At 45.6% G+C, this 23,510-nt stretch overlaps 1 protein-coding gene across 3 annotated transcripts in view; it reads right to left on the reverse strand.

Annotated features, from left to right (window-relative positions):
- STRA8 (stimulated by retinoic acid 8) overlaps positions 1-11,752 on the reverse strand; it is a 126,162-nt gene extending 114,410 nt beyond the window's left edge. For all 3 annotated transcript variants that reach the window (XM_078653557.1, XM_078653563.1, XM_078653547.1), the window contains exons 1-2: positions 11,614-11,752; positions 6,445-6,648 (exon numbers count right to left, since the gene is read on the reverse strand). In XM_078653557.1, the coding sequence (XP_078509683.1) occupies positions 6,445-6,642 (198 nt within the window). In that variant the 5' untranslated portion in view covers positions 6,643-6,648; positions 11,614-11,752. The remainder of the gene's footprint in view (positions 1-6,444; positions 6,649-11,613) is intronic.
- Between the last annotated feature and the right edge of the window lie 11,758 nt (positions 11,753-23,510).

Here is a 23,510-nt window from a genome sequence, read left to right on the forward strand (position 1 = left end):
AGGGACTGACACTAATGGGTTTGTTTAAGTCGAATCATGTTTTCTTTTTTAATTGGTTATGTTTCATACAAATAAAAATCCTGCTTTTAACTTGTCTTTAGGGATTATTAGAATTAAACCACAGGAGAGAGAGGGTAGTTAACGCCACTCTTAGTCCCCCTGAACAATATTATATAAACAACAAAAGAGTGTGATTTATCAACAAAGAGCCAGCAAGAAAAATCACTCTGAGATTTAAAAAGAACCCTCACTCACCAACCTAGTTTGTGGCATGCTTCATCATTGGGTTCCTACCAGAGAGGCCAAATGCCTCCCTAGCGTGCTACAACGCCTGTTTACAGCGGAGCAGGTTTTTTAGTGATGTGAATGTGCCAAAAGTGTGTGCAAGGGAGTGATTTAAAAGATGCGTTGGTTTAATCCAAAGAACTTTATTGGCGGAAAACCAGGCATCAAAAAAAAACAGTTGTGAAGGATAATTAACTACTGGTTAATTTTACAAGATATATCCTAAGGTGAAAATAAAGTGAAAAATAAAAAGAGTGGTCAACATGTTTCTGCCTCTGTGTGCTTTTAGCGAGGCATTTGTCAGGACCAACCCACCACGGCGGTGTGCGCACGCTAAAGCGCATCCTAACCTGTGGTGGAGAAAAGGACCGGAATAACTCACGGTTTTTGTAACGTCTTCAAGGATTTCTGAAAATTGTATATTTGTGAGGCGTATAATGACCTCACTCCATGGGTCCTCAGGGGGTGGTGGCTTGTAGTCACACATTCATCAAAGCCATGCGCCCGTGTGATTGTGGGCGCATGGCTTTGATGAATGTGTGACTACAAGCCACCGCCTGTCTCTGGGACCCATGGAGTGAGGTCATTATACGCTTCACAAATATACGTTTTTCAGAAATCCTGAAGACGTTACAAAAACCGTGAGTTATTACGGTCCTTTTCTCCACCACAGATTAGGATGCGCCTTAGCGTGCGCACACCGCCATGGTGGGTTGGTCCTGACGAACGCCTCGCGAAGAGCACACAGAGGCATAACTCGCACTCTTTTGTTGTTTATTTCAGGATTATTATCCATGATATTAAATTGAATGGATGTAACTTACTTCTGAAGAGGTACAAATGCAACATTAAGTACATCTTTGCTTTGGTTAATCTGCCCACTAGATTGCAATGTTCTGAGATGGTTTTTTGAAATTATAGACTCCTTGTTTAGACACTCTTTCCTGAAAATGTGGATTTAGCTGAGGCCATAAGTTATTTAGTAAATACAACGTTAGAATCAGTACTTGTGAAATTGATAAGTTAGAAATGTGTTTTCTTCTTTTTTCTGTGTGTTTATATGTGCTGAGCATTAGCATTTTCATACACTGGAGCATGAGGACATGTGTAGTTGTCTTGTCAAGAATTTGAATATACATTTCATCATGATAGTAACATATACTATGAGGTAACAAATGATCTATTACGGGTGCTTTCTGATGGTGGATTTTGGATCCCACTTTGGCAAACTGATATGTGATTTTAAGAGGATATATGAACAATCAATTTAGAAAATGGGAACTTTTATAAAGTCAATCTGGTTCTACAATCAGACCCTCCAGGATTTCGCGATTTCGCGGTTTGCCGCGAAATCGGCACTCTTGTAAAAATGCCGCGATTTTTACAAAAGTGGCGGCGAAATCGGCACTTTTGTAAAAATGGCGGGATTTTTACTAAAGTGCCCGCGAAATCTAGACATCCAGACCCCTTTCAAGGGGGCGGGGCGGGTCTGCGGAGGGTTGGGGCGGGGGGGTGTGTAAAGAGCCATCTGGTCGATATCACGCCTCTGGAGGCAGTGGCGTTGTATAATCAGAAGTCTGGGCACAACCTCGCACAGGTAATTTGAGAGGGATTTCCATCTCCCTGGTAAGTCTGATGCACAAGGGCTCTATCTGCTGTAGCAATAGCGATGTGCACGATTGTATTGCTGTATCTTCATTGGTTGTCAAGCTAGACCTTGTACGTGTGGCCAAGGGGGGATGGGCGTTGTGTATCAGGCAAGCACGGACGCTAAACGTGATAAGTGTAACTGATTAAGCTGCGCTCATTTCACCCAGGCCTCCATTTATAAACACACACACACATTATGCAGGCACCTATGCAGGTTATACTGAATGTCAAAATGAAATTTACAAATGAGAAGCACACCTCTTTTTATACGAAATATTTAGAGAAATATATAATTTTTGTTGTTTTAATAACCATGCGTGCTGCAAAAGTGGCACGTTTGTCCAAACACCATGCCTCTGAACTGAGCAACCTATCTAGAGTGGTGAGACCACTCAACTTTTGCGCACTGTTACACCTGGTCAGTGGGTCAGACCAGAGTCACCTTCATATTTTTATAATGTATTCTACATTCTAACTATACACAAAATTTAACACATGAATCTCAACACTTCAACATAAATGTTTGCTTTTTAATTTGCAAAGATCGACAAAAGTAATTTGTATCATTCAACTGTATTATTGACAATTCATAACAGTTTCACAACAGAACTACATAATCATGCTTAGTAGTGAACAGTTGTAGTGGCCCTTGTAGTAGCCCGATGCATTTCGAGTCCCTTCGGACTCTTCCTCAGGGGCCTGTAAATGGGGACCAATTTTTAAACATGAGTATAATTAGCTCACTTTTAACATTCCAAAATATCAGGCAATATAATACGGAGGCAACAACGTACAAAAATGTCAGAAATATTGTCAGGGAACATTTTAGAACGGATATTGAAGTGTACCTAACAAATAGAAAAGCCGCCACCACACCACTGTGTAAAAAACTAAACCACCTCAAGGTAACTCATACTCACATTAATGATAAACACACTCCGCCCTGCCTGTGGACAAGATAACAATTACTGACCAGCTCTAACCAAAGAAATTAAAACTGTAACCCTACTTCGTGAAAAACCTTACCTCGGTTGCTTTTTACTGCGCACTACCGCGTTACTCCCTTTTTTTTCCAATACCAAATCGTATCTGTGAACAAACATGAAAAACCATGCTCAAAACCTTTCTCCTCTTAGTTTTTTCCTCCGCAATGAAGGCGCACATCGCCAAAAAGCTTCCTACCTTGCTAGTCGAGTTCGTGTTCACCGTATACTCCACTAATCTCCACGAAACAATCTGTACCACATGAATGGCCCGTGGCGTTTTTAAACAGCCAAACTCTTTCTAAACGTAACCACGGAAAGCGAAAACGGACTACCACTGAATGTACCAACCTCAAGATTAACAACATGAAGGACGGACTACCGCAAACTACCGGGGCCGCCATGTTAACGCTATCAAGAAGTTATATACGAAGTGCATGAACATAAATAAAATGAAAGTGTGTGAAAAAACGGAAAACAATATGCACACGAACGGATGTTGTACCGATATTATTATACTAGTTTCCAGTAAATATGTGATTTACCCCGTTGAGATGTTAGTACTTTTACATGTGTGACTACTTATGTACATGAATGGATTATGTACTGATATCATTTTTCTACAGCCCGGTTGTGATATTGTTTTCCGTTTTTTCACACACTTTCATTTTATTTATGTTCATGCACTTCGTATATAACTTCTTGATAGCGTTAACATGGCGGCCCCGGTAGTTTGCGGTAGTCCGTCCTTCATGTTGTTAATCTTGAGGTTGGTACATTCAGTGGTAGTCCGTTTTCGCTTTCCGTGGTTACGTTTAGAAAGAGTTTGGCTGTTTAAAAACGCCACGGGCCATTCATGTGGTACAGATTGTTTCGTGGAGATTAGTGGAGTATACGGTGAACACGAACTCGACTAGCAAGGTAGGAAGCTTTTTGGCGATGTGCGCCTTCATTGCGGAGGAAAAAACTAAGAGGAGAAAGGTTTTGAGCATGGTTTTTCATGTTTGTTCACAGATACGATTTGGTATTGGAAAAAAAAGGGAGTAACGCGGTAGTGCGCAGTAAAAAGCAACCGAGGTAAGGTTTTTCACGAAGTAGGGTTACAGTTTTAATTTCTTTGGTTAGAGCTGGTCAGTAATTGTTATCTTGTCCACAGGCAGGGCGGAGTGTGTTTATCATTAATGTGAGTATGAGTTACCTTGAGGTGGTTTAGTTTTTTACACAGTGGTGTGGTGGCGGCTTTTCTATTTGTTAGGTACACTTCAATATCCGTTCTAAAATGTTCCCTGACAATATTTCTGACATTTTTGTACGTTGTTGCCTCCGTATTATATTGCCTGATATTTTGGAATGTTAAAAGTGAGCTAATTATACTCATGTTTAAAAATTGGTCCCCATTTACAGGCCCCTGAGGAAGAGTCCGAAGGGACTCGAAATGCATCGGGCTACTACAAGGGCCACTACAACTGTTCACTACTAAGCATGATTATGTAGTTCTGTTGTGAAACTGTTATGAATTGTCAATAATACAGTTGAATGATACAAATTACTTTTGTCGATCTTTGCAAATTAAAAAGCAAACATTTATGTTGAAGTGTTGAGATTCATGTGTTAAATTTTGTGTATAGTTAGAATGTAGAATACATTATAAAAATATGAAGGTGACTCTGGTCTGACCCACTGACCAGGTGTAACAGTGCGCAAAAGTTGAGTGGTCTCACCACTCTAGATAGGTTGTATACTGAATGTCAACCCATTAACCAGGGATTTTATTAATCATTTAAACAGCCCCATTTTCGGCATGGGTTATTTGGTTTAGCGGTCACTCGGGTCTCCATATTAAGTGAAATCAGTCTTCAGTTTTTCCCTTGACGGATTTTACAACTCCTATGCCTCTGCAATTTGAAATTGAACAAAGGTTGTGATCTATATTAACAGGTTTGATAAACAGCTCACCACTTATAATTGTGATCCCTGCACAAAGAGGCGTTTGACTAGAGGACTCAAATTAACGGGTTAGTTGTCATAAGGCCCACGATCCGCAAGCCCGTCTGTTATAGGATGCAATATATAAAGGAGGGGTTTCTCCTGAAATAAAACTATGCGATTAATACGCTGGCCGAGGCAGCAGCCCTGACCCGCTCTTATTCGCTCATATATTGTTTTCATCTGCTGGGAGTTTTACTAGAGAAGAAAACACGACCCACATAGCAGAATTAATGTCACCAGCAGGTCAGGCTGCGCTGCCCTTTGAATATTGGTGTATTACTCCACAGGGTGACCACAACAACAGGCCAGAGTGACCTTTGGCACATGGACAGAAAGAAACAAGCCCTGCAGCCTCCAACCCTGGCTTTCCTATTCATTTTGAACAAACGCTTTTACAAACCAGGAGTCAGCAATATACATAGGATCAAAGGTTACAAATATATTTTTTGTATTTATTCTTAAAACTGAAGTGCTACATAAATAATGCAACCGTGCCACCGAGGAAAGCACCGTTTAAATACTAATGGAATATAGTGCTATTACTAGCTAAGATTTAGCAATACATGTATAGGATTATAGGTCAAAATAAAAAACCAGGGACCAACACACACAGACCACAAACACACAGAGACCACAGACACACCAGGGACCAACACACGCAGACCACAAACACACCAGGGACCAACACACACAGACCACAGACACACCAGGGACCAACACACGCAGACCACAAACACATCAGGGACCAACACACACAGACCACAAACACACCAGGGACCAACACACGCAGACCACAAACACACCAGGAACCAACACACACAGACCACAAACACAAAAAACTAAGATATCTGTGTTTGTTATAGTAAAAACCGCCAAATAAAAAGCCGCTAAATTGCCGCTAAATTTCCATATTTGTGCCGCTAAATTTCCATTTTTGTGCCGCTAAATTTGCTAATTCATGCCGCTATATCCTGGGGGGTCTGGTACATTATGAGCATGCCTGTCCCTTCAGCCCCCCCCCGCCTCCTCTTTTTTCCCCAAATCTTTTGCATGCCTTAACTTAAAAAGATCTAAATTGAAAATGTTGTTTTGTCTGATGTTAGATACACTGATAATGTGAATATACTGTCTTAAAAATATGTTCTCATATATAAGTGGAAGGGATGGATTCCATCTGAAGTAATACGCGTTTCTTCTTTCAAAATAATCTTTTGTTAGTACATGGTACTGTTTGTATGTATAACAACATAAATATTGGTTTTAATTATTTAAAATTTTCAAGTTTGTATGTTGCAGTCCTGATGAAGCTTGTGTACGACCAAAACGCATTGGAGTTTTTATATGGAGAAATAATAAATACATAATCTTTTCAAATGGTATCGGCTGGGAACACTTCAAAATACTTACTGTTGGGCTTTGTGTTAAAAAACCTCGGGAAGTTGATTTAATATAATCTTCGCCTCTCTTATCTGGTATATAATTTCCAGTGTTGGGTTATAAATACTTTATGAACATAATTTAGCATGTTTTCACATACCTTTGTCACCATGTTGTAAGGATCTATCTCAGGGTAGACAGTGTCACGCAGCTGCCCGATAAGGCCTGCAAGAGTTGCCCGTTGTCTTGCCTGAGATAAACGACGCCTTGTCACGCTGGGTTCCAGCATGTGTGGGTCGAAGTCAGCATCCAACCTGCAAAAAGAGCTACTGCTCCCATCATCCCTGTATGCTGACATACCGCACTGAAAAAATCAAAACGGAGAAAGGTAAAGCAGAAATAAAAACAAACAAATCAAATCCATCTATTCTCCATCCAGAAATAATAGGGTAAAATGGACAGTCCATACCTGAGATTTCTGTTGGAGAACACAATGCCACACAAAGCTTTTACATATTTCTTCTCTTCTTTCCTAGCCTTAGCCTCTGGATTAGTTTAGCTCCCAAAAATAGACAGGGGCACTTAATTTATTTTTGTTCTTTTTTCTTTGAGGAGATTTCTTTTTAATTGAGCCTGAATATGGTGAGGTACCAACGTTATGCACAGAACTACAGTATATTCATGATATCCCCTAAACACTTTCCATGTGACTTTAGATAAAGTAACACTGGACTCCATAGTCAAAGCTGTATTGATGCAAAGGGTCCCCTATGCAGTGGAACCGCTGAGGACATAGTGAAAGACTGCGCTCAGTGCCTAGGTGAAGTGTTATTTTGCAACCCTCAAACCACTGAGTGAGCACAAATGTTATGCTTTTTTGGACTTTTTGACAATCTGGTACCCAAGCTGCTGCCCAATGCTTTCCTGCACTAATACCGGTACTAGCCATTTATATTTCAAATCAGATATGCCAGTGGGGTAAAGGTTTTGGACCGCATCCTAGCGCTGAACGATATTTCTCCTCAAATCACCGATTGATTTTGTGTTGTCAGAGTACTGATGGTAGTCATTTCCAAAATCATTTAGAAGTTCACTGCGGCTCTACATGTAAAGATTAAAACGTAGGAGGGGGACAGATCCCTGTGAAACCAAGTGTCTCATGGCAAAGGAAGGAACACAGTGGTTGCCCATAGGATGTTCCATGTGTTGGATACAACGATAAGAGGAGAGCTGTTTTAACACAGTCCTCTATCCTACGCAGTTTTTGCAGAATATCTAAGAGTATGTTGTATTCAATTATTTCTAATGCTGCAGAGAGGTGTAGTAGAATGAGGAGACAAGACTCACCTCTGTCCAAAATCATCGACTACCGAAGAGTAGTTTATGAACAGAGGCCTGACCTAAACCATGATTAGGTCATTCTCTGAGATATGTTTTTTCTGTTGTTCTGCTACACACCTCTCCAATAATTTGTCCAAGAACTGTAGGCTGGTGACGACCTGCAGTAATTAGTATCTGCTGTCCCACTCACATGTTTTAATGAGATCGTTACATTATTGTTTTTACAGTCTAGATGTATGCTCTACTCAAGGGAAGCATTAATAATGTTGAGCCGTAAATGTATTGTTCTTTGCAACATAACTTATTTATTGATTTTAAGGTATTTTTAGGAGTTTTAGCCTTCACATAATTGATGTATATTTGTACAAACTTTTTTTTAAGTGTTGTATTGTTATTACATGTGTCTTTAATGATTTTAAGAATCGAAATAAAAACTAAATTGATTGGTTGAGCCGTAATTCACTGACCGAAGGGTTGTGATTTTTTGCAGGGACTCCGTCATCTACTAAAAATGAGGCTCTGTGCGTAGAGTTACTGGTTTAAGCTCTAAGCCACCTGGTACTTAAATTTCAATTGATTTTAATAATCGGTGCCCTAACTTGTTTTGACTCAATGTTATGTCTGAGATTTTGTGTATGAACAATTTTGGAAGTTTTTATTTTGCAGCTCACAGTAAAACGAATGCAAGTGTGTCTGTCCCCTCCAACATGCAGTATCTCCTATCAATGAGTTCTAATACCTAGGGTTTCATGTGGTGCTACTCTTTGGCCCTGGCATAATGGTTACAACTTAAATGACGTACTGAATCTGGTTGGACATTGGTAATTTAGGATCAAGAATTGACCCAAAAAAAACGTTAAAACTTGACTATATTGACAAACTTCCACCATCTCTTTAGAAAATGGGACTCACTTGCATAGCTCATCCATTGTGAGCTAGTGAAATTAGTAGCATGTATTTACGCACCACTACTTCACCAACTACCACTGTTAATGGTTGTCCTTTCTATCAACCTTCCATCTTCTCGTTTTGAAAATTCAGTAGCTGTGACTGACCAATGTCCTGAATTGGGGAACACTTCCCACCAGTTTACGTATAAGAAACATTCATAGAACATATTCTCACAAACATCCACCAGTCTACTAACCCTACTACAACACACAAAGCACTTGGAGCAATTAAACCTCACTTGATAGACTTCACTAGCTGCCACTGTTCAGAGCTGCCTTGTATGACATATGTTTTGAAAGTTCAGTAGCTACAACTGACCAAGGTCCCCACTGAGAAGCAATTTGCTCCTGACACAAACCCCTGCCCTGCCATTGGTGGTGGCCATGGTTTTTAGAAGAGTGGCTAGTGCACAGTTATTATGGCCTTGAATATGCACGTGCTGTGATCTACTAGTGCACATAATGGTATTGATGGGATTCACTTTGTGAACAGTAGGACTGGGAGGTGAAAATGTGAAAAGTTGTATACGAGTGGAAGATGTGGTTGGGTGAGACATACATGTGAATAAAGTTAGGTTGCTATGACTCGGTGTAACAGAATACAGTTAGGTTGATATGACTTGGTGTAGCTCAGAGATTTCGCTACATTGTAGCTGACGTGGACTAGTACACCTGGGATAAATGGGGCGTTAGGGTTTGAAGTTACGGCATTGTGATTGGAAGGTACATATTGGATCTCAGTGTTCTATTTGTGACTGGATAGTACACATCACAGTTCTGTGTGCATGAGTGATATGAAAGAGTGAAGCACATGGTGGTTCATTCAATAGGTACTATAAATGTATGGTACGCTTTAGGGCATTATGTAAATGGGACATGAATGTGTGGGTCCTTCTATGCTCGGGACTGTGTGACTAGATGGCAATGTAAGTGTGCTCAGAGGGATTCTATTTGTAGGCATTAACTGGATGGTGCACAGAGTCGTTCTTTTGAGTGGATGCAGTAACATGGGCGTTTCAATGTGGATGACTGCTGTCTGGGTGGCCTACATGGGAGTTTAATATCGAGGCGCTGGCATTGGGTGGTGCACAAGAGCAGTGGGTTTTGAAATTGATGATGCAAGTGGGTTAAAACTTTGGGCACAATTGGGTTTCACTGTGAGTGCTCCTACTGGTTGCACTAGGATTGTATGTGTGTTTGATTAGACTGGGTGTGGAACATGAGTATCTAAGTGACAATGCTGGGGCACACTGCTTACTATTTCTGGCTTCTAAGCACCGTTGAAAATAATAGACCTTCACAGCACTTTGAGAGGAAAGAGGATGTTACATCTAGTAAAGTTTGAGCTATCCTAAAGTTGAACTGATCTACAGCAGATCCCACGTGAAATTGAAATGTACTCCCTGGATGTTGACTGAAACATTAGAAGACCAATAAATTAAATATACTGGCAATACATACCAATATGACAGCTGTGGCAGCTGACTGACTGAAGGACCATCCATGGTATCCTGCTACTCGCCCGTGGGGGCGTCGAGGCCAGGAACACACCCTTTTCTTTCAGCAAGCTGCTTATTCGTAAAATGTATGGCAGCCTGCATCTGACATTTCATTCAAAAGGGTCTGCTCTGTTGCAGTTTTCTGATTTGCTTTCTTGCCTGGTTTGCCATTTTATTTGAGTGGATGTTTGTGCTGGCTCGATATTTTAGGGTCACCCACTACACTTGCTCACAAAGTTAGGGGGTAATTTACTCAAGATTTGGTCACTTGCAGTGTTTTTTGGCATGTACCGTTTGCTCTATAAGTCTAAAGGCTTCCATACTAATGTCTCAAACAATACCATACCTGTCAACCCACCCGCATTTGGCTGGTGTCACCTGCTTCTGCTATTCATGCACCTGACAAAATGACTAGCTAGATTCAATGGAATTACCTGCTTTGGCAACCTACATCACTCTTCTAAAAAAGTGTTTATTCAATTTTGACCTTAATGGGATTGCTCTCTGAAGCGCCTGACTTCACCTACATTTTTGAGACAAAAGACTGACAGGCAGTAACCCGGTTTCTACCGAGGAAAATACGGTTTACATTTATAACAGTAGGGTTGTGGAAGAACACGGAGGGTTTATTTACAGGTTGGTAGAGAGAGTAGGCTTAGAGGACCGTAAAGGGTGGTCATGTCTGGTATCTTATTCCTAGTGTGCCTCTGCTGGCTTTGCCAATACAATTCTCGCGAACTGTCAGATGAGGCTGTGCTGCACTTTTCACCCCGCCTTGGTCTGTCTCCTACACTTTTGATTTAAACTGATCTGGTGAGCGGGTTCACGTGCCTCATAGTCCTGTGGATTTAGGACGAGGGTACATATTTTATCATGTCAGAGGTAACAACTGCTCGGCGCAGAGAGGGTGATCAAATCTACATGAACAATACATTTATTATTATTACAAACGAAATGAGATTTGAAGTAAGCGATTACCAATCCCGCCATATATCATGCCTCGTTAGTTTCCCCAGCAGCCAGTAAACCGAATTCTTAATAGTAAAATGGAAGTTGCAGAACAGGACAAGAACCGTGTTAATACATGAATTAGGCGACGCCCCTGCGGGCGAATAGCGGGATACCATGGATGGATGGTGCGATGGGGGGGTTATCATCTGCAAGTACAGGGAGGTGCACTACTGCACTCATATAAGTGTATTAATTAGGCCAACAGCAATGAATGTGGGGCTGGCATAGTCTACTATTTTCTCAACCAGAGTGTGAGCTTTATAACATCAATGTTAAGAATGACCAATTTTGAGACTTTTTCTCTGCCTTTAGAGTGACGGCCGGAAACAGGCATAGCAAGTGCGCAAGTTGAAGGTGGTTATGTCTGAAAGGTACTGACGTGGGCCTTGGAGGGGGGTTTGCGAAAGAGGTATGTTCAGGCCCACGAAAAGTCCTCGTGTAAAGATCCGTAAACAAAGCGCAGATTGGAACATTCCCCAGAGATGCGGCTCGCGCTTCCCGCCACGCGCAGGCGCCCCTGTTGTTTACCTATCAGCGGCTGGGCTCGGATTCGACGCAATAGTAGTTTCTTCTGCAGAGCCGTTCGCACTGTAGTACAGCATGTCTTCCCTCCATCGGGCCACCTTCACGGCCCCAGCGAAACCACGGCCAATCGCAGCGCTGTTCCAATTATCCTGTAAGCAATTGGTGACCTCCGTTGTTGGAGAGTAGCCGACCACCCAATGAGAGGAGGCCGAATGTACCTGCGCGTTCTAGAAAGGGTTACAGCGTGGCGCGAGGAGGATGACATCGACCTGTAGAATGAGGGGCAGGGGTGACAAGGAGGTCAGAGGTGGGTGGAGGGGCGGGGAAGCGTGTTTGGAGGAAGATTGCAGGAGAAGTTCAGATGGGAGCGTGTCAGCACGTGCGCGACTTTGATAGCATCGACTATTGCGGAGAAATGTCTTCCAAATCGCCTTAAGTAGTAAACAACGTAAAAGTACCAGTTCTATAATGCAGTCACCAAGAGCCACTATTAACAAAGCAATATACCCGGTATCACGAATGAATTGTGAGTTACTTGTCTGTCACCAAGTTGCGTCTCAGATATCTATTCTTGTCCCACAAGTGACAGATCATATCTATTCCGCACTTCAGGGAATCGACCCTGAGACTCTTCTTTATTAGTTCCTTCCTTTGATTTCTTTGGTGCCTCCTTAATTCTTTTCCGAGTGGATTACCATCGCCCCCCTTTCATTGCACCATTACAATGCCTACTAGTCAAGGTAACGAAATTTGCTAGCGAAACCTGTCGCACTCGCTTTCCTTATATCTTCCAACTGCATCCTTATGCCAACAACTGGAAGAAACGTATTAATATACCCTAAGATCAAAGTCATAACGCCATTCACAGGACATGGGGCAATAAGAAATTACTGGCCCAACCATGGTGCTTGAGGTTTGTTTACTCCTCATGTCCCGTGGCTGGCCTACTATCGGTCAAGTACATTTCAGCACTGGACTGCCAGTGGTATTACGAGACGAGTAAGTAGCCCAAGGATTCTCAGGGAGGATGTAGGTGTAAAGTAAGCACAGGCTTTCAACTCAACATACATCCAGCAACCGATTGTCCAATCAAATACTTGCTTTTATGTAAGAAATAATTGGCAAATCCAGTAGGTCTTGCCAATGCAAGAGCTATTGGCTTTGCAAACAGGGGCGTTGTGAACCCCACTCTTTAGCAGCTACAGCAGGGGTGGACATCTTGATGGACCTCTTCTGTCTGCAGCTCAGCAGACAAAGGCTTCTAATCAATGTGACAGGGTGGGCGAGTGAGTGAAAGAAAGGATGGATGTGTGAGTGGAAGAGTAGATGAATGGGTGAATAGTTGGATGAGTGAAAGGGTGGCTGGATAGGTGAAAGGGTAGAGCTTAGGAAGGGTGGATGAATGGGTGAATAGTTGGATGAGTGAAAGGGTGGCTGGATAGGTGAAAGGGTATAGCTTAGTGAAAGGGTTAATGGATGTGTGGGTGGATGAATTGACAAATAGGTGGAAAAGTGGATGGCTAGGTGAAAGGGTGAATGGATGTATTAGTGAAGGGATGGATGAAGTGAAAGGGGTGGATGGATGGTTGAAAGGATGGATTGGCTGGATGTATGAGTGAAAGGGCAGTTGAAAGGATAAATGTATGGGTGGATGGATAGGTTTGGACAGGGACAGTGTGAACCCCTAATTTTAGCAGGTACTGTGTGGTGTGGAGTTTTTGATGGGTCAAGTGTCTGCTACTTGCAGCCTAAGGCTCATAATTAAAATGAAAGGGTGAGTGAGTCAGTGAGTGAAAGGGTGGATGGATGGGTGAGTGAAATGGTGGATGGATGAATGAATGAGTGAAATGATGGGTGTAAGGATGGATAAGTGAAAGAGTGGGTGGGTGAGTGAAAGGAATGGTGGATAGCCAGATGGATAGATTAATAAGGGAAAGGGTGAATGGATGGATGAGTGAAAGGATGGATGGATGAGTGAAAGAGTAAAAGGGTGGATGAGTGAATGAATGAGTGAAAGGAAGGATGGCCGAGTGAACGGGGGATGGATGGATGATCGAAATGATGAATGGATGGATTAGTGAAAGGGTGGATGGAGGGAAGGGTAACTGAAAGGATGGCTGGAAGGATGAATGCCTGATAGAGGGATGATACATCCGAAAAGTCGTTTTCCCTTTCGCAAATGGGCCGAATCCGAAAGTGAAAACCCTTGAGAAATTTGGCCATTTGTTACCGGGATGTGGATTACACTATATTGTCATTTATCCTTATGTCAGACATAATTGCAGAAATTACTGACATGTTAGAGCTAGGTGTGACTTAAAGGCCTGTGATAGTATCTTTCTAAGATGGACACTGTCTTTTCTAAAACAAGTTGATAAAAAGTACTGGATTATGGTAACCGCCACTCCTGTTTAAAGAAAAGGAAACTACCTTAAGCTTATAAAATAAGGTTCACTAAGTATAAATATGATTGGTATGACCTTCTTTTCCCTTTTGTAGTATTGACTGTCCTAGACAATATGATCTCATTTTCCTTTTCAGAATGATTGCAAGTATATTGGGATTTGAACATTTGTTAGCAATGCATGCTTGACACTATAGTCAATAGAGAACTTTTAGATCTGGGGGTCTCTAGTTGGCATGGTATTCACCATTGTCAATGGGATTACACTCCTTAATAACCCCTGCTCACCCCCTTGGTAGCTTGGCACGAGCAGACAGGCTTATCTCGGAGGCAGTGTGTTAAGCATTTGTGAATATACACAGTGATAGAGTGATAACATTACAGATGGACACAACACAGGTTTTATTAAAATAGGTATTCTTTATATAGACTTAACACAAGACCACAAACGACAAAAATCCACAATACTACACTTAAGATTACTTAAAAGATGATTAAAGTCTCTTAGTTCAAGTTGATGGTAGATGCAACAAAGTTCTCAACAAAGTACCTGGATGCGTAACGCAAAGTAAACAAAAGGACTTGCAGAAGGGGAGATGCGTCGGTTCTGTGACCCGGGGGAACGGTTGTGTCCTTCCTCAATGCTTGCGCAGAGTAGGGGACTCGTCGTGAGCCTTACCGGTGCTGAGGTGATGCGTAGACTCTCGGCCTGCGGGCCTGTTGCGGTGCGTAAGATGGCGCCTTGATGCAATGCGATGCCGATGCGACGATCCAGTTGCGATGCGAGAAGATGGCGCCCTTGATGCGGCGATGCGATGCGATGATGCCCTGGCAGCCTTGCGGCGACTCTGTACTTTGGAGCCGCAATAGGCCCTGCGACGGGCTTCTCCGGTGATGCGATGGCGGCTCTCTCGATGGCGTCACGCTTCTCAGACGATGCAACAGCAGGCAGCTTCGATGAACAAACACTTCCAGGGAGATGCGACGAAGGCTCGCTTCTCCCGCGTTGCGATGATTTCAGCTGCGGCGGCGACACACTTCTTCTCGATGCGTCGCGCTTCCAGCTCCCAGCGGCACGCAAGTGACTGGAGTCAGAATTCCCAGCAAGGAAATTCAGGAGGGAGCTGGAGGTGAAGTCTTTTGGCCCTGAGACTTCAGCAATAGGGAAGCACAGTTCAAGCCCTTGGAGAATATTCTGTAGATGGAAGTCCTTACAAAGTTCCTTCTCCTTTCCCTTGGCAATTAAGCAACCACTGCAGGCTAACCCAGCAAACAGCACACTGGCAGAGGGGCAGTCCAACTCCTGCAGCTTCCTTGGTTCTTCTCCTTGGCAGAAAGGTTTCTTGTTACAGAAGTGATCTAAAGTCTGTGGGACTGGGTCCCAATATTTATACCCCAAAATCCTTTGTTCTCTGAAGGCAGAGAGGCCTCTGCCTAGTTCAAACCAGTTACTGAGCACTTTGTCGACATGACTCTTCTCTTCCTTTCACTGTGCAGGGCAGAGACATCAGCCGCCCCACAGGAGGTGGAGCCAGCACAGGGGAGGGAAGATACAGCTCTGGAGCACTCTGTTACAGGATTCCTCTTCTCTTTTCACTGTGCAGGGCAGAGACATCAGACGAGCCACAGGGGGTGGAGCCAGCATTGTAGAGGGAAGGCCCAGCCCTATTCAGGTCCCAGGTGCACTCCCCCCTCCCATCTGGACGTAAATCTCTCTATTCACCACTGGGCTGTCCCAGACTGTCTCCTGGAATTTTCCCAGCCCTGTCACACACAAACCCAGACAAGGAATACACAAACCAGCAGAGGCAGGCTCAAATGGTTAGGCAGGCAAATACCTGCTTTCTAAAAGTGGTATTTGCAAACACAGGATATTCAAATAAACTTTACTAAAAGATGTATTTTATTATTCTGAGTTCAGGCATACTAAATTCGAATTAATACCATGTTCCCTGAGTCAGTTAGGATTGTAAGAATGTAACAATCTTAACTGCCCATTCTGGTTTATGAGAACAGGTAGCCTTCAATAGTGAAAAACGAAAATGGCTGTAATTCACTATTAGAACATGCTACACACATCAGAGCATGTCCTACCTTATACTTACAATGCACCCTGCCCTTGGGCCTACCATAGGAGTGTCTAATATGAAGCAAAGGGAAGGTTTAGGTACTGGCAAGTGGGTGCACTTGGCCAAGTCGACATGGCAGTGCTAGACTGCACACAGGCATTGCAATGGCAGGCCTGAGACACACTTTACAAGCTGCTTCTGTGGGTGGCACAACGAGTGCTGCAAGCCCACCAGCAGCATTTGATTTACAAGCCCTGGGCACTCATGGTGCACTGTACTAGGGACTAACAGATAAATCAAATAACCCAATAATGGAATCCAATCAGTATATCAATTTAACATAGGGAGCACTTGTACTGTGGCACTGATTAGCAGTGGCACAGTGCCCAAAGCATAAATCCAGCAAAAACATATCAAAACAGAGGAGGCAATCCATCAAAAATGGAAGGGAGACTTACGCCAATGATGCCAGGTCTAACACGTGTCCCCTCCAGTTGAAATGTGGGGAGAACCTACCCTTCCCCTAGGGAGTTCTCTTCACTAAGGCGGAAAAATCTGGACAGACCATCAGCGTTGGCGTGTTCTATACCAGGGCGGTGTTCCACCGTAAAGTCCATACCCTGTAGGGAAATGGACCACCTCATCAACTTTGGGTTCTCACCCCTCATCTGCATCAGCCATCTGAGGGGCCTGTGGTCGGTCTGAACTCGGAAGTGAGTCCCAAACAAGTATGGTCTCAACTTCTTCAGTGCCCAGACCACAGCAAATGCCTCACGCTCAATTGTACTCCACCTCTGTTCCCGTGGAAGTAACCTCCTACTGATGAAGGCTACAGGTTGGTCAAAGCCCTCTTCAGTAATCTGTGATAGAACAGCCCCCACACCAAGCTCTGAAGCGTCTGTCTGTACAATGAATTCTTTTGAGAAGTTGGGCGCCTGAAGCACAGGTGCTCTGCACATGGCAGTCTTCAGGGCATCAAAAGCCTTCTGACAGGTGTCAGTCCAGTTCACTTTCTTGGGCTGCTTCCTGGAAGTCAGCTCAGTCAAGGGTGCAACAATGTTGCCATACCCCTTGACAAACCTCCTGTAGTACCCCGTGAGTCCTAAAAAGGCTCTCACCTGTGTTTGAGTCTTTGGGGGTTCCAATGCCAGAATGGTATCAATCATGGGTTGTAGGGGCGCCACCTGGCCGCTTCCTACCTGGTGACCCAAGTACACAACGGAACCCTGCCCGATCTGACACTTACTTGCCTTGATCGTGAGGCCTGCCTTGCGCAGCTCCATCAACACTTCCAAGAGGTGCTGCAAGTGTTCTTCCCAACTGGCGCTGAACACTGCAATGTCATCCAGGTAGGCGGCACTGAAATCCTCCAGCCCAGCCAACACCTGGTTTACCAACCTCTGAAAGGTGGCAGGTGCATTCTTCATGTCAAAGGGCATAACCCGGAATTGGTAGTGCCCATCTGGTGTGGAGAATGCTGACCTCTCCTTAGCCCCATCAGTCAAGGCGATCTGCCAGTACCCAGATGTCAAATCAAACGTGCTGAGGTACCGTGCAGCCCCTAACCGATCAATAAGCTCATCAGCTCTGGGGATGGGGTGTTCAACAGTCCTGGTGACTGAATTAAGCCCTCTGTAGTCCACACAGAACCGGAGTTCAGGTGTGGCACCCGGCGAGGCAGCCTTTGGAACCAAGACCACTGGGCTGGCCCAAGGACTGTTGGAGGACTCAATGACCCCTAAAGCAACCATCTTGGAGATTTCCTCCTTAATGTAAGCCCTAACCTTGTTAGTCACTCTTTAAGCCTTGTGCTTCACAGGAGGACTGTCGCCAATGCCAATTTCTACTCCTCCCCCCCCGGCACTTGATGCCGCCCAGTGTCAATCCTTGGCAGATTACTTTATAAATAAAGTTGATCTTATCTACGACCATTTCACTACACTCCCAGGGACTACTTTCATTGTCCCTGATATGGTCCAGGAACCGGTGAACACCGCCATTGATGCAGTAATCACTACTTGGCAGCCTTTAGATGCCATCTCCTTTGTCTCCTGCTTAAATAGTGTGCGATCGGGCTCCCCACAGGATGCTCTCCCGGCCAAAATATTAAAACAGTTAGATTCCCTCACACACCCTATTATTATCAAACTACTAAACGCTTCTCTGAGTGAGGCCTACGTCCCCCAACCTTGGAAACATGCCATGGTTGTACCTTTATTGAAAAAATTGGGTGCAGATTCTTCCAACTCTGCCAATTTCCGCCCTATATCATTGTTGCCTATCTTTTCGAAGATACTGGAGAGACATATCAATTCCCAGCTTTCCAAACTGGTCGAAAACACTGCTTTTCTCCATCCTTCGCAGTCGGGCTTTCGGCCGCGGCACTCTACTGAGACTGCCCTCCTGGGGGTAACAGAGAGTCTTAGGCACGGTGTTGATCAGGGAAACACCATGGCGCTCATCCTGCTGGATTTGAGCGCAGCCTTCGACACCGTGTCGCATTCCATCCTTATTGACTCTCTGAAATCTCTAGGTGTGGCAGGCCAGGCCCTGGCCTGGGTGGTGTCGTTCCTTAGCGACCGAACCTTTCAAGTGTTTTCCCCTAAAGCAGCTTCCACCATCTGCCCATCTACCCGCGGTGTTCCCCAAGGTTCAATTCTTAGCCCTTTATTATTCAATATTTATGTTAAACCCTTGGCGACCATAGTTGAACAGGCTGGGCTAACCTTGTTCTCCTATGCAGATGACACCCAGATTGTCTTCTCCCTATCAGGGAGAGATGAGAGTAATACCTCCGCACTCAAGTCTGGCCTCATCCTTGTGGCCGACTGGATGCGGAGAAACTGTCTCAAGCTGAATGGGGAGAAGACCGAGGTGGTCATTCTGGGTCGGAACAAACATCTCTGGGGCCCTCGTCATTGGCCCATTGAACTGGGAAATGCGCTGACACCATCCTCTGCAGTTCGTAACCTGGGCGTCATTATTGACGACAGGCTAACTATGAAGCAACAGGCCACTAAGGTTGCAGCCATTTGCTTCTCAACGCTGCGGTGGCTTCACAAGATTCTGTGGATGCTCCCTCTCTCCTCTCGCAGAACCGTAGTCCAGGCACTTGTAACATCACGCCTGGACTATGGCAATATTCTCTACCTGGGCGCAGATAAAGCTACCATACATGTGCTTCAGGTTGTACAAAATGCGGCTGCGCGCCTGCTAAAGAACGTTCCTAGACGCACTTCAGCCGCTGCCGCCTTGCGTGACCTTCATTGGCTGAGCGTCCCCGAACGTGTTAAATTTAAGGCACTCTGTTACATGTTCAAGACCAAGCAGGGTAGCGCTCCAGCTTATATTCAAGGGTTGGTAAAACCTTACAGACCCTTACGCTCACTACGGTCATCGGACACTGGTAACTTCACAGTGCCAAGATGTAAGCTGACAAAAATGGGAGGCCGTTCCTTTTCTATTTTGGGCCCTAAATATTGGAACTCCCTCCCACTGGCACTAAAGTTAGAGACCAACTTACTTCGCTTCCGTAGGGCTCTGAAGACACTACTTTTCACTAAGCGTAGCCAATAGTTGGTTGTGGCCTCAAGTCAGGTGCTGCACCGTCCTTTCTTCTACAGTCTATCCCTGGCGCCGGGAAACCCACTGTGGGTAGCTGTGCGCGATAAAAGCTTAAATAAATAAATAAATAATGTCCACATCATGGACGCACCACTTGGTGACACCAGGAACCAAGGAAAATAGATCAGAGAATTGCCCCAACAGTTGGCAACAATCTTGCTGCTGATCAGGGGTCAGTGTGGCAGAGAGGCTGACATCATCCACTGACCCATCCTGCTCTGCTGCAGACAGGAGGTCAGGAAGAGGCTCGGTCTCCTCCTCCATTCCATCATCTGTCGCTAGGAGCATGCCCACCTTTCTAAGTGGGGCCTTAGGCGGTTAACATGAAGGACCCTCAAAGGGTTCCTTGGAGACCGCAAGTTCACCAAATAGGTGACATCACTCTTGCGCTCCACCACCTCGTATGGACCGGTCCACCGGTCCTGGAGCGCACAAGGCTCCACAGGGGCCATGACCTAAACTTTCTGTCCAGGTTGAAGCTCAATCAGAGTGGCATTCTGATCGTACCACCGCTTCATCTCTTCCTGGCTGGCTTCCAGATTCACCTGAGCGAGATCCCTGAAACGCCGAGTCTGGTTCCTGAAGGCCAGCATGTAGCTATATACATCCTGGGGAGGTTTCGAGGGAGATTGCTCCCAGCCTTCCTTGACCAGACTTAAAGGTCCTCTTACCGGGTGACCATAGAAAAGCTCAAAGGGGCTGAACCCTAGAGACTTTTGTGGCACCTCTCGGTAGGCAAACAGAAGGCATGGCAAGAGGACGTTCCACTTACGCCTCATTGGTTCTTCAAGACCCATGATCATGCCCTTAAGGGTCCGGTTGAATCTTTCAACCAGCCCATTCCCTTGTGGGTGGTAAGGAGTGGTGAACTTGTAGGTAACACCACACTCCTTCCACAGAGACTTCATATAATTAGAAATGAAGTTTGTACCTCGGTCAGACACACATTCTCTGGGGAACCCCACACGGGAGAAGATCCCCATCAGTGCACTTCCCACCACGGGGGCCGTCACTGTCCTGAGCGGAATGGCTTCCGGGTACCGGGTAGCATGGTCCACCAAGACCAGGATAAACCTGTTGCCCATGGCTATCTTTGGGTCCAGTGGCCCCACAATGTCAATGCCCACCCGTTCAAAGGGGGTACTGACCACAGGGAAAGGTTGGAGAGGGGCCTTGTGCCTCCTCCCACTCTTCCCACTTGTCTGGAAAGTTTGACAAGTCCTACAATGAGTGTCTGAACTCTTCCGCATATGGGGCCAATAACAGTGGGAGGCAAGCCTTTCAAAGGTCTTGTTCTGCCCCAGATGACCAGCTAAAGGAACATCATGAGCCAAACCTAGTAGGAAGGCTCTGAAGCGCTGGGGTACCACCAGCATACAGGCTGACCCAGGCTAAGCAACCTTAGGCTCGCTATGCAGGAGACCATTCTCTCATGAGATCCAATGTGACCGAGACTGATCACCTGCTGCCTGGTTTGTGGCCTGTTGCCTCAAACCCACAAGAGAAGGGCACTTCTGCTGCTCTTCACAAAATTCCTCCCTGGAGGGACCCCCTTCTTGCTGCCAATGGGTCAGCTCAGGTAGGTTCCCCAGTTCAGAAACTTGCTCACCGGTGGGTTCCAGGGCATCCCCCTCAAGGTCTGCCTCCTCCTGGACCGTGGGAACAATAGAGGCTGGTTTCCCGTGCCCCTTACCTCTTCTCTTTAAGGCAGGTCCCTGGGCCATATTTTCAGGCTCCAGGGTCTCTTGAACACCCTTAGCTGCCATAGACCGAGTGGTCACACATGCCCACTCAGGCAGACCCAACATCTCTAAATGCGCCTTCCTCTCCACCTTCATCCAAGGGGAGTTTTCTAAATCATTGCCTAACCGACAATCAACAGGCATGGATGGCCTCACAGCCACTTGAAGAGTACCAGAGACCCCCTACCCCCACTCAAAGGGAACTTGAGCCACCTTGCAATGGCTCTCTGTGTTGTCAGCGGCAACAACTGGGAAGAATGCACAAGGGACTACCTGCTCTTCAGAGACCAAGTGGCACTTGCCAGCTGTCACACTTGCTCCTGTGTCTCGGAGAGCCTCCACTCTATGGCCATTGATGGTCATCCACCAGGACTACACCGGCCATCTGACGGGGTGGTGCACGGGGTGGCACATACTGTCCTTTCTGAGGACACTGGGGATCATACCAACGGTGTCCCACCTGCTTACACTGAAAGCAGGTAACAGGCCCCCTATGAACAGGTTTACCTGTCGGGGGTCCTGACTTCTTTTCAGGGGGAGGCTGGGAACCCTTACCTTCGTTCCCTTGGGAATTACTTTGGGGACCTTTTTGGAACTCCCTATGTTTACCCTTGTCTCCCCCCACTCTTCTGCTGAGGACCCTGCCCACCTTTGGCAGAGTCTCCCACAAGACCCTTGTGGACCCTGGTACTGACCCAGCGGTCCGCCTCCTCAGCAAGCTTCCTAGGGTTAGTCAACTTGCTATCAATAAGGTGCTGGCGTAGCTCTCGAAAACAATTAGCAGAAAAGTGCTCCCTAGCAATCAAATCATAGAGCGCTTGAAAATTATCAACATTGCTACCCCTCACCCAACCATCCATAGCTCTGCAAAAGAAAGACACATATTCTACCCAAGTGGTTCCCTCCAGTTTCATACAATTTCTGAACCCCTGTCTATAGAGCTCTGGAGTTAACCCATACCTTGTCATCAGTGCTTCCTTCATGTGGGCAAAAGACATTCTATGAGAACTGGGCAAGTCTAACAAAGTATCCCTACCTTCAGTTAAAAAGCGGCCCCACAACCCTGCTCCCCAATCCTTCTCAGGGACCCGATGGGCCAACAGTGCTATCTCATAGGCTGCAAACCGCTGCCTAATATCTTCACCTTTGTGAAAATCTTTGATGACATCCTTGGGGATATGTACCCTGCCTTCTGAAGGCACAGATGGTGTGCTGCCACCAGAGGGATTGATTTCTAAGCCCTTAGCCTTGATCTCTAACTCCTTCAACATCCTCCATGCTCCATTCTCATTCTCTCTTTTTCCAAAGACAACCTGTTATTCTCTGTTTCCCTCTGACCCTCCATCTTAAGCTTAACCAACTCCAGCTTGAGTGCCTGTAACGGGGTAGACCGACGAGCTCCTCCGGAACGAGACTTGGGGACCCTTCAGGGACTCTCAACACATCCCCCCCTTCTTTCTTGCCCTTCACAGAATGACTTACCCGATGTCAATTACGGAATGGGCTCACTGGGCGAGGAGGAAGTGCACTGGCCCTTTAATTTCCAGTCAGCTGTAGAGTGGGCGGGTCTACACGAGGGTGCTCGAACGTCAAATGCCGAAGACGCAGAGAAGCCGGTGTGCTTGTTTACCCGGAGCGTAGACGTGTGGAAGGAGAAAGAAGAGGAGCAGAGCGGTCCGAGGAGTGCGGAGGAGAGGAGGAGACGAACGGAGGAAGCGGAGAGAAGTGGAGAAGCGGCGCCTGAGACGGAGGGTACGCCAGGAGGCCAACGTCCCCACGAGCCGCCCTGCCACACACCCGGGGGAGGTGTGTGGCTAGCCCAGGTACGGAGCAAGATCAGGGGCTGGGTTGGAAGTAAGGGCGGTTCTACCGAGTAGTCCTTGGTATTCCCTTATCCCGGTATCCCTATCCCTGAGCACCGACCCCCTTCACCTGCCGGACGTCTAGAGAGTGTGACACGGGTTTTTGCTTCCTCACTCCTTTTTCCCTGAGCACGTGTACATATAACGGGCACTTTCCTCACGACTTGCTGTGTTTGTTTATACCGAGAGGCAAGACGGA

The sequence above is a fragment of the Lissotriton helveticus genome, chromosome 1_1 (assembly GCF_964261635.1).
Source record: "Lissotriton helveticus chromosome 1_1, aLisHel1.1, whole genome shotgun sequence".
NCBI classification, from domain to species: Eukaryota; Metazoa; Chordata; class Amphibia; order Caudata; family Salamandridae; genus Lissotriton; species Lissotriton helveticus.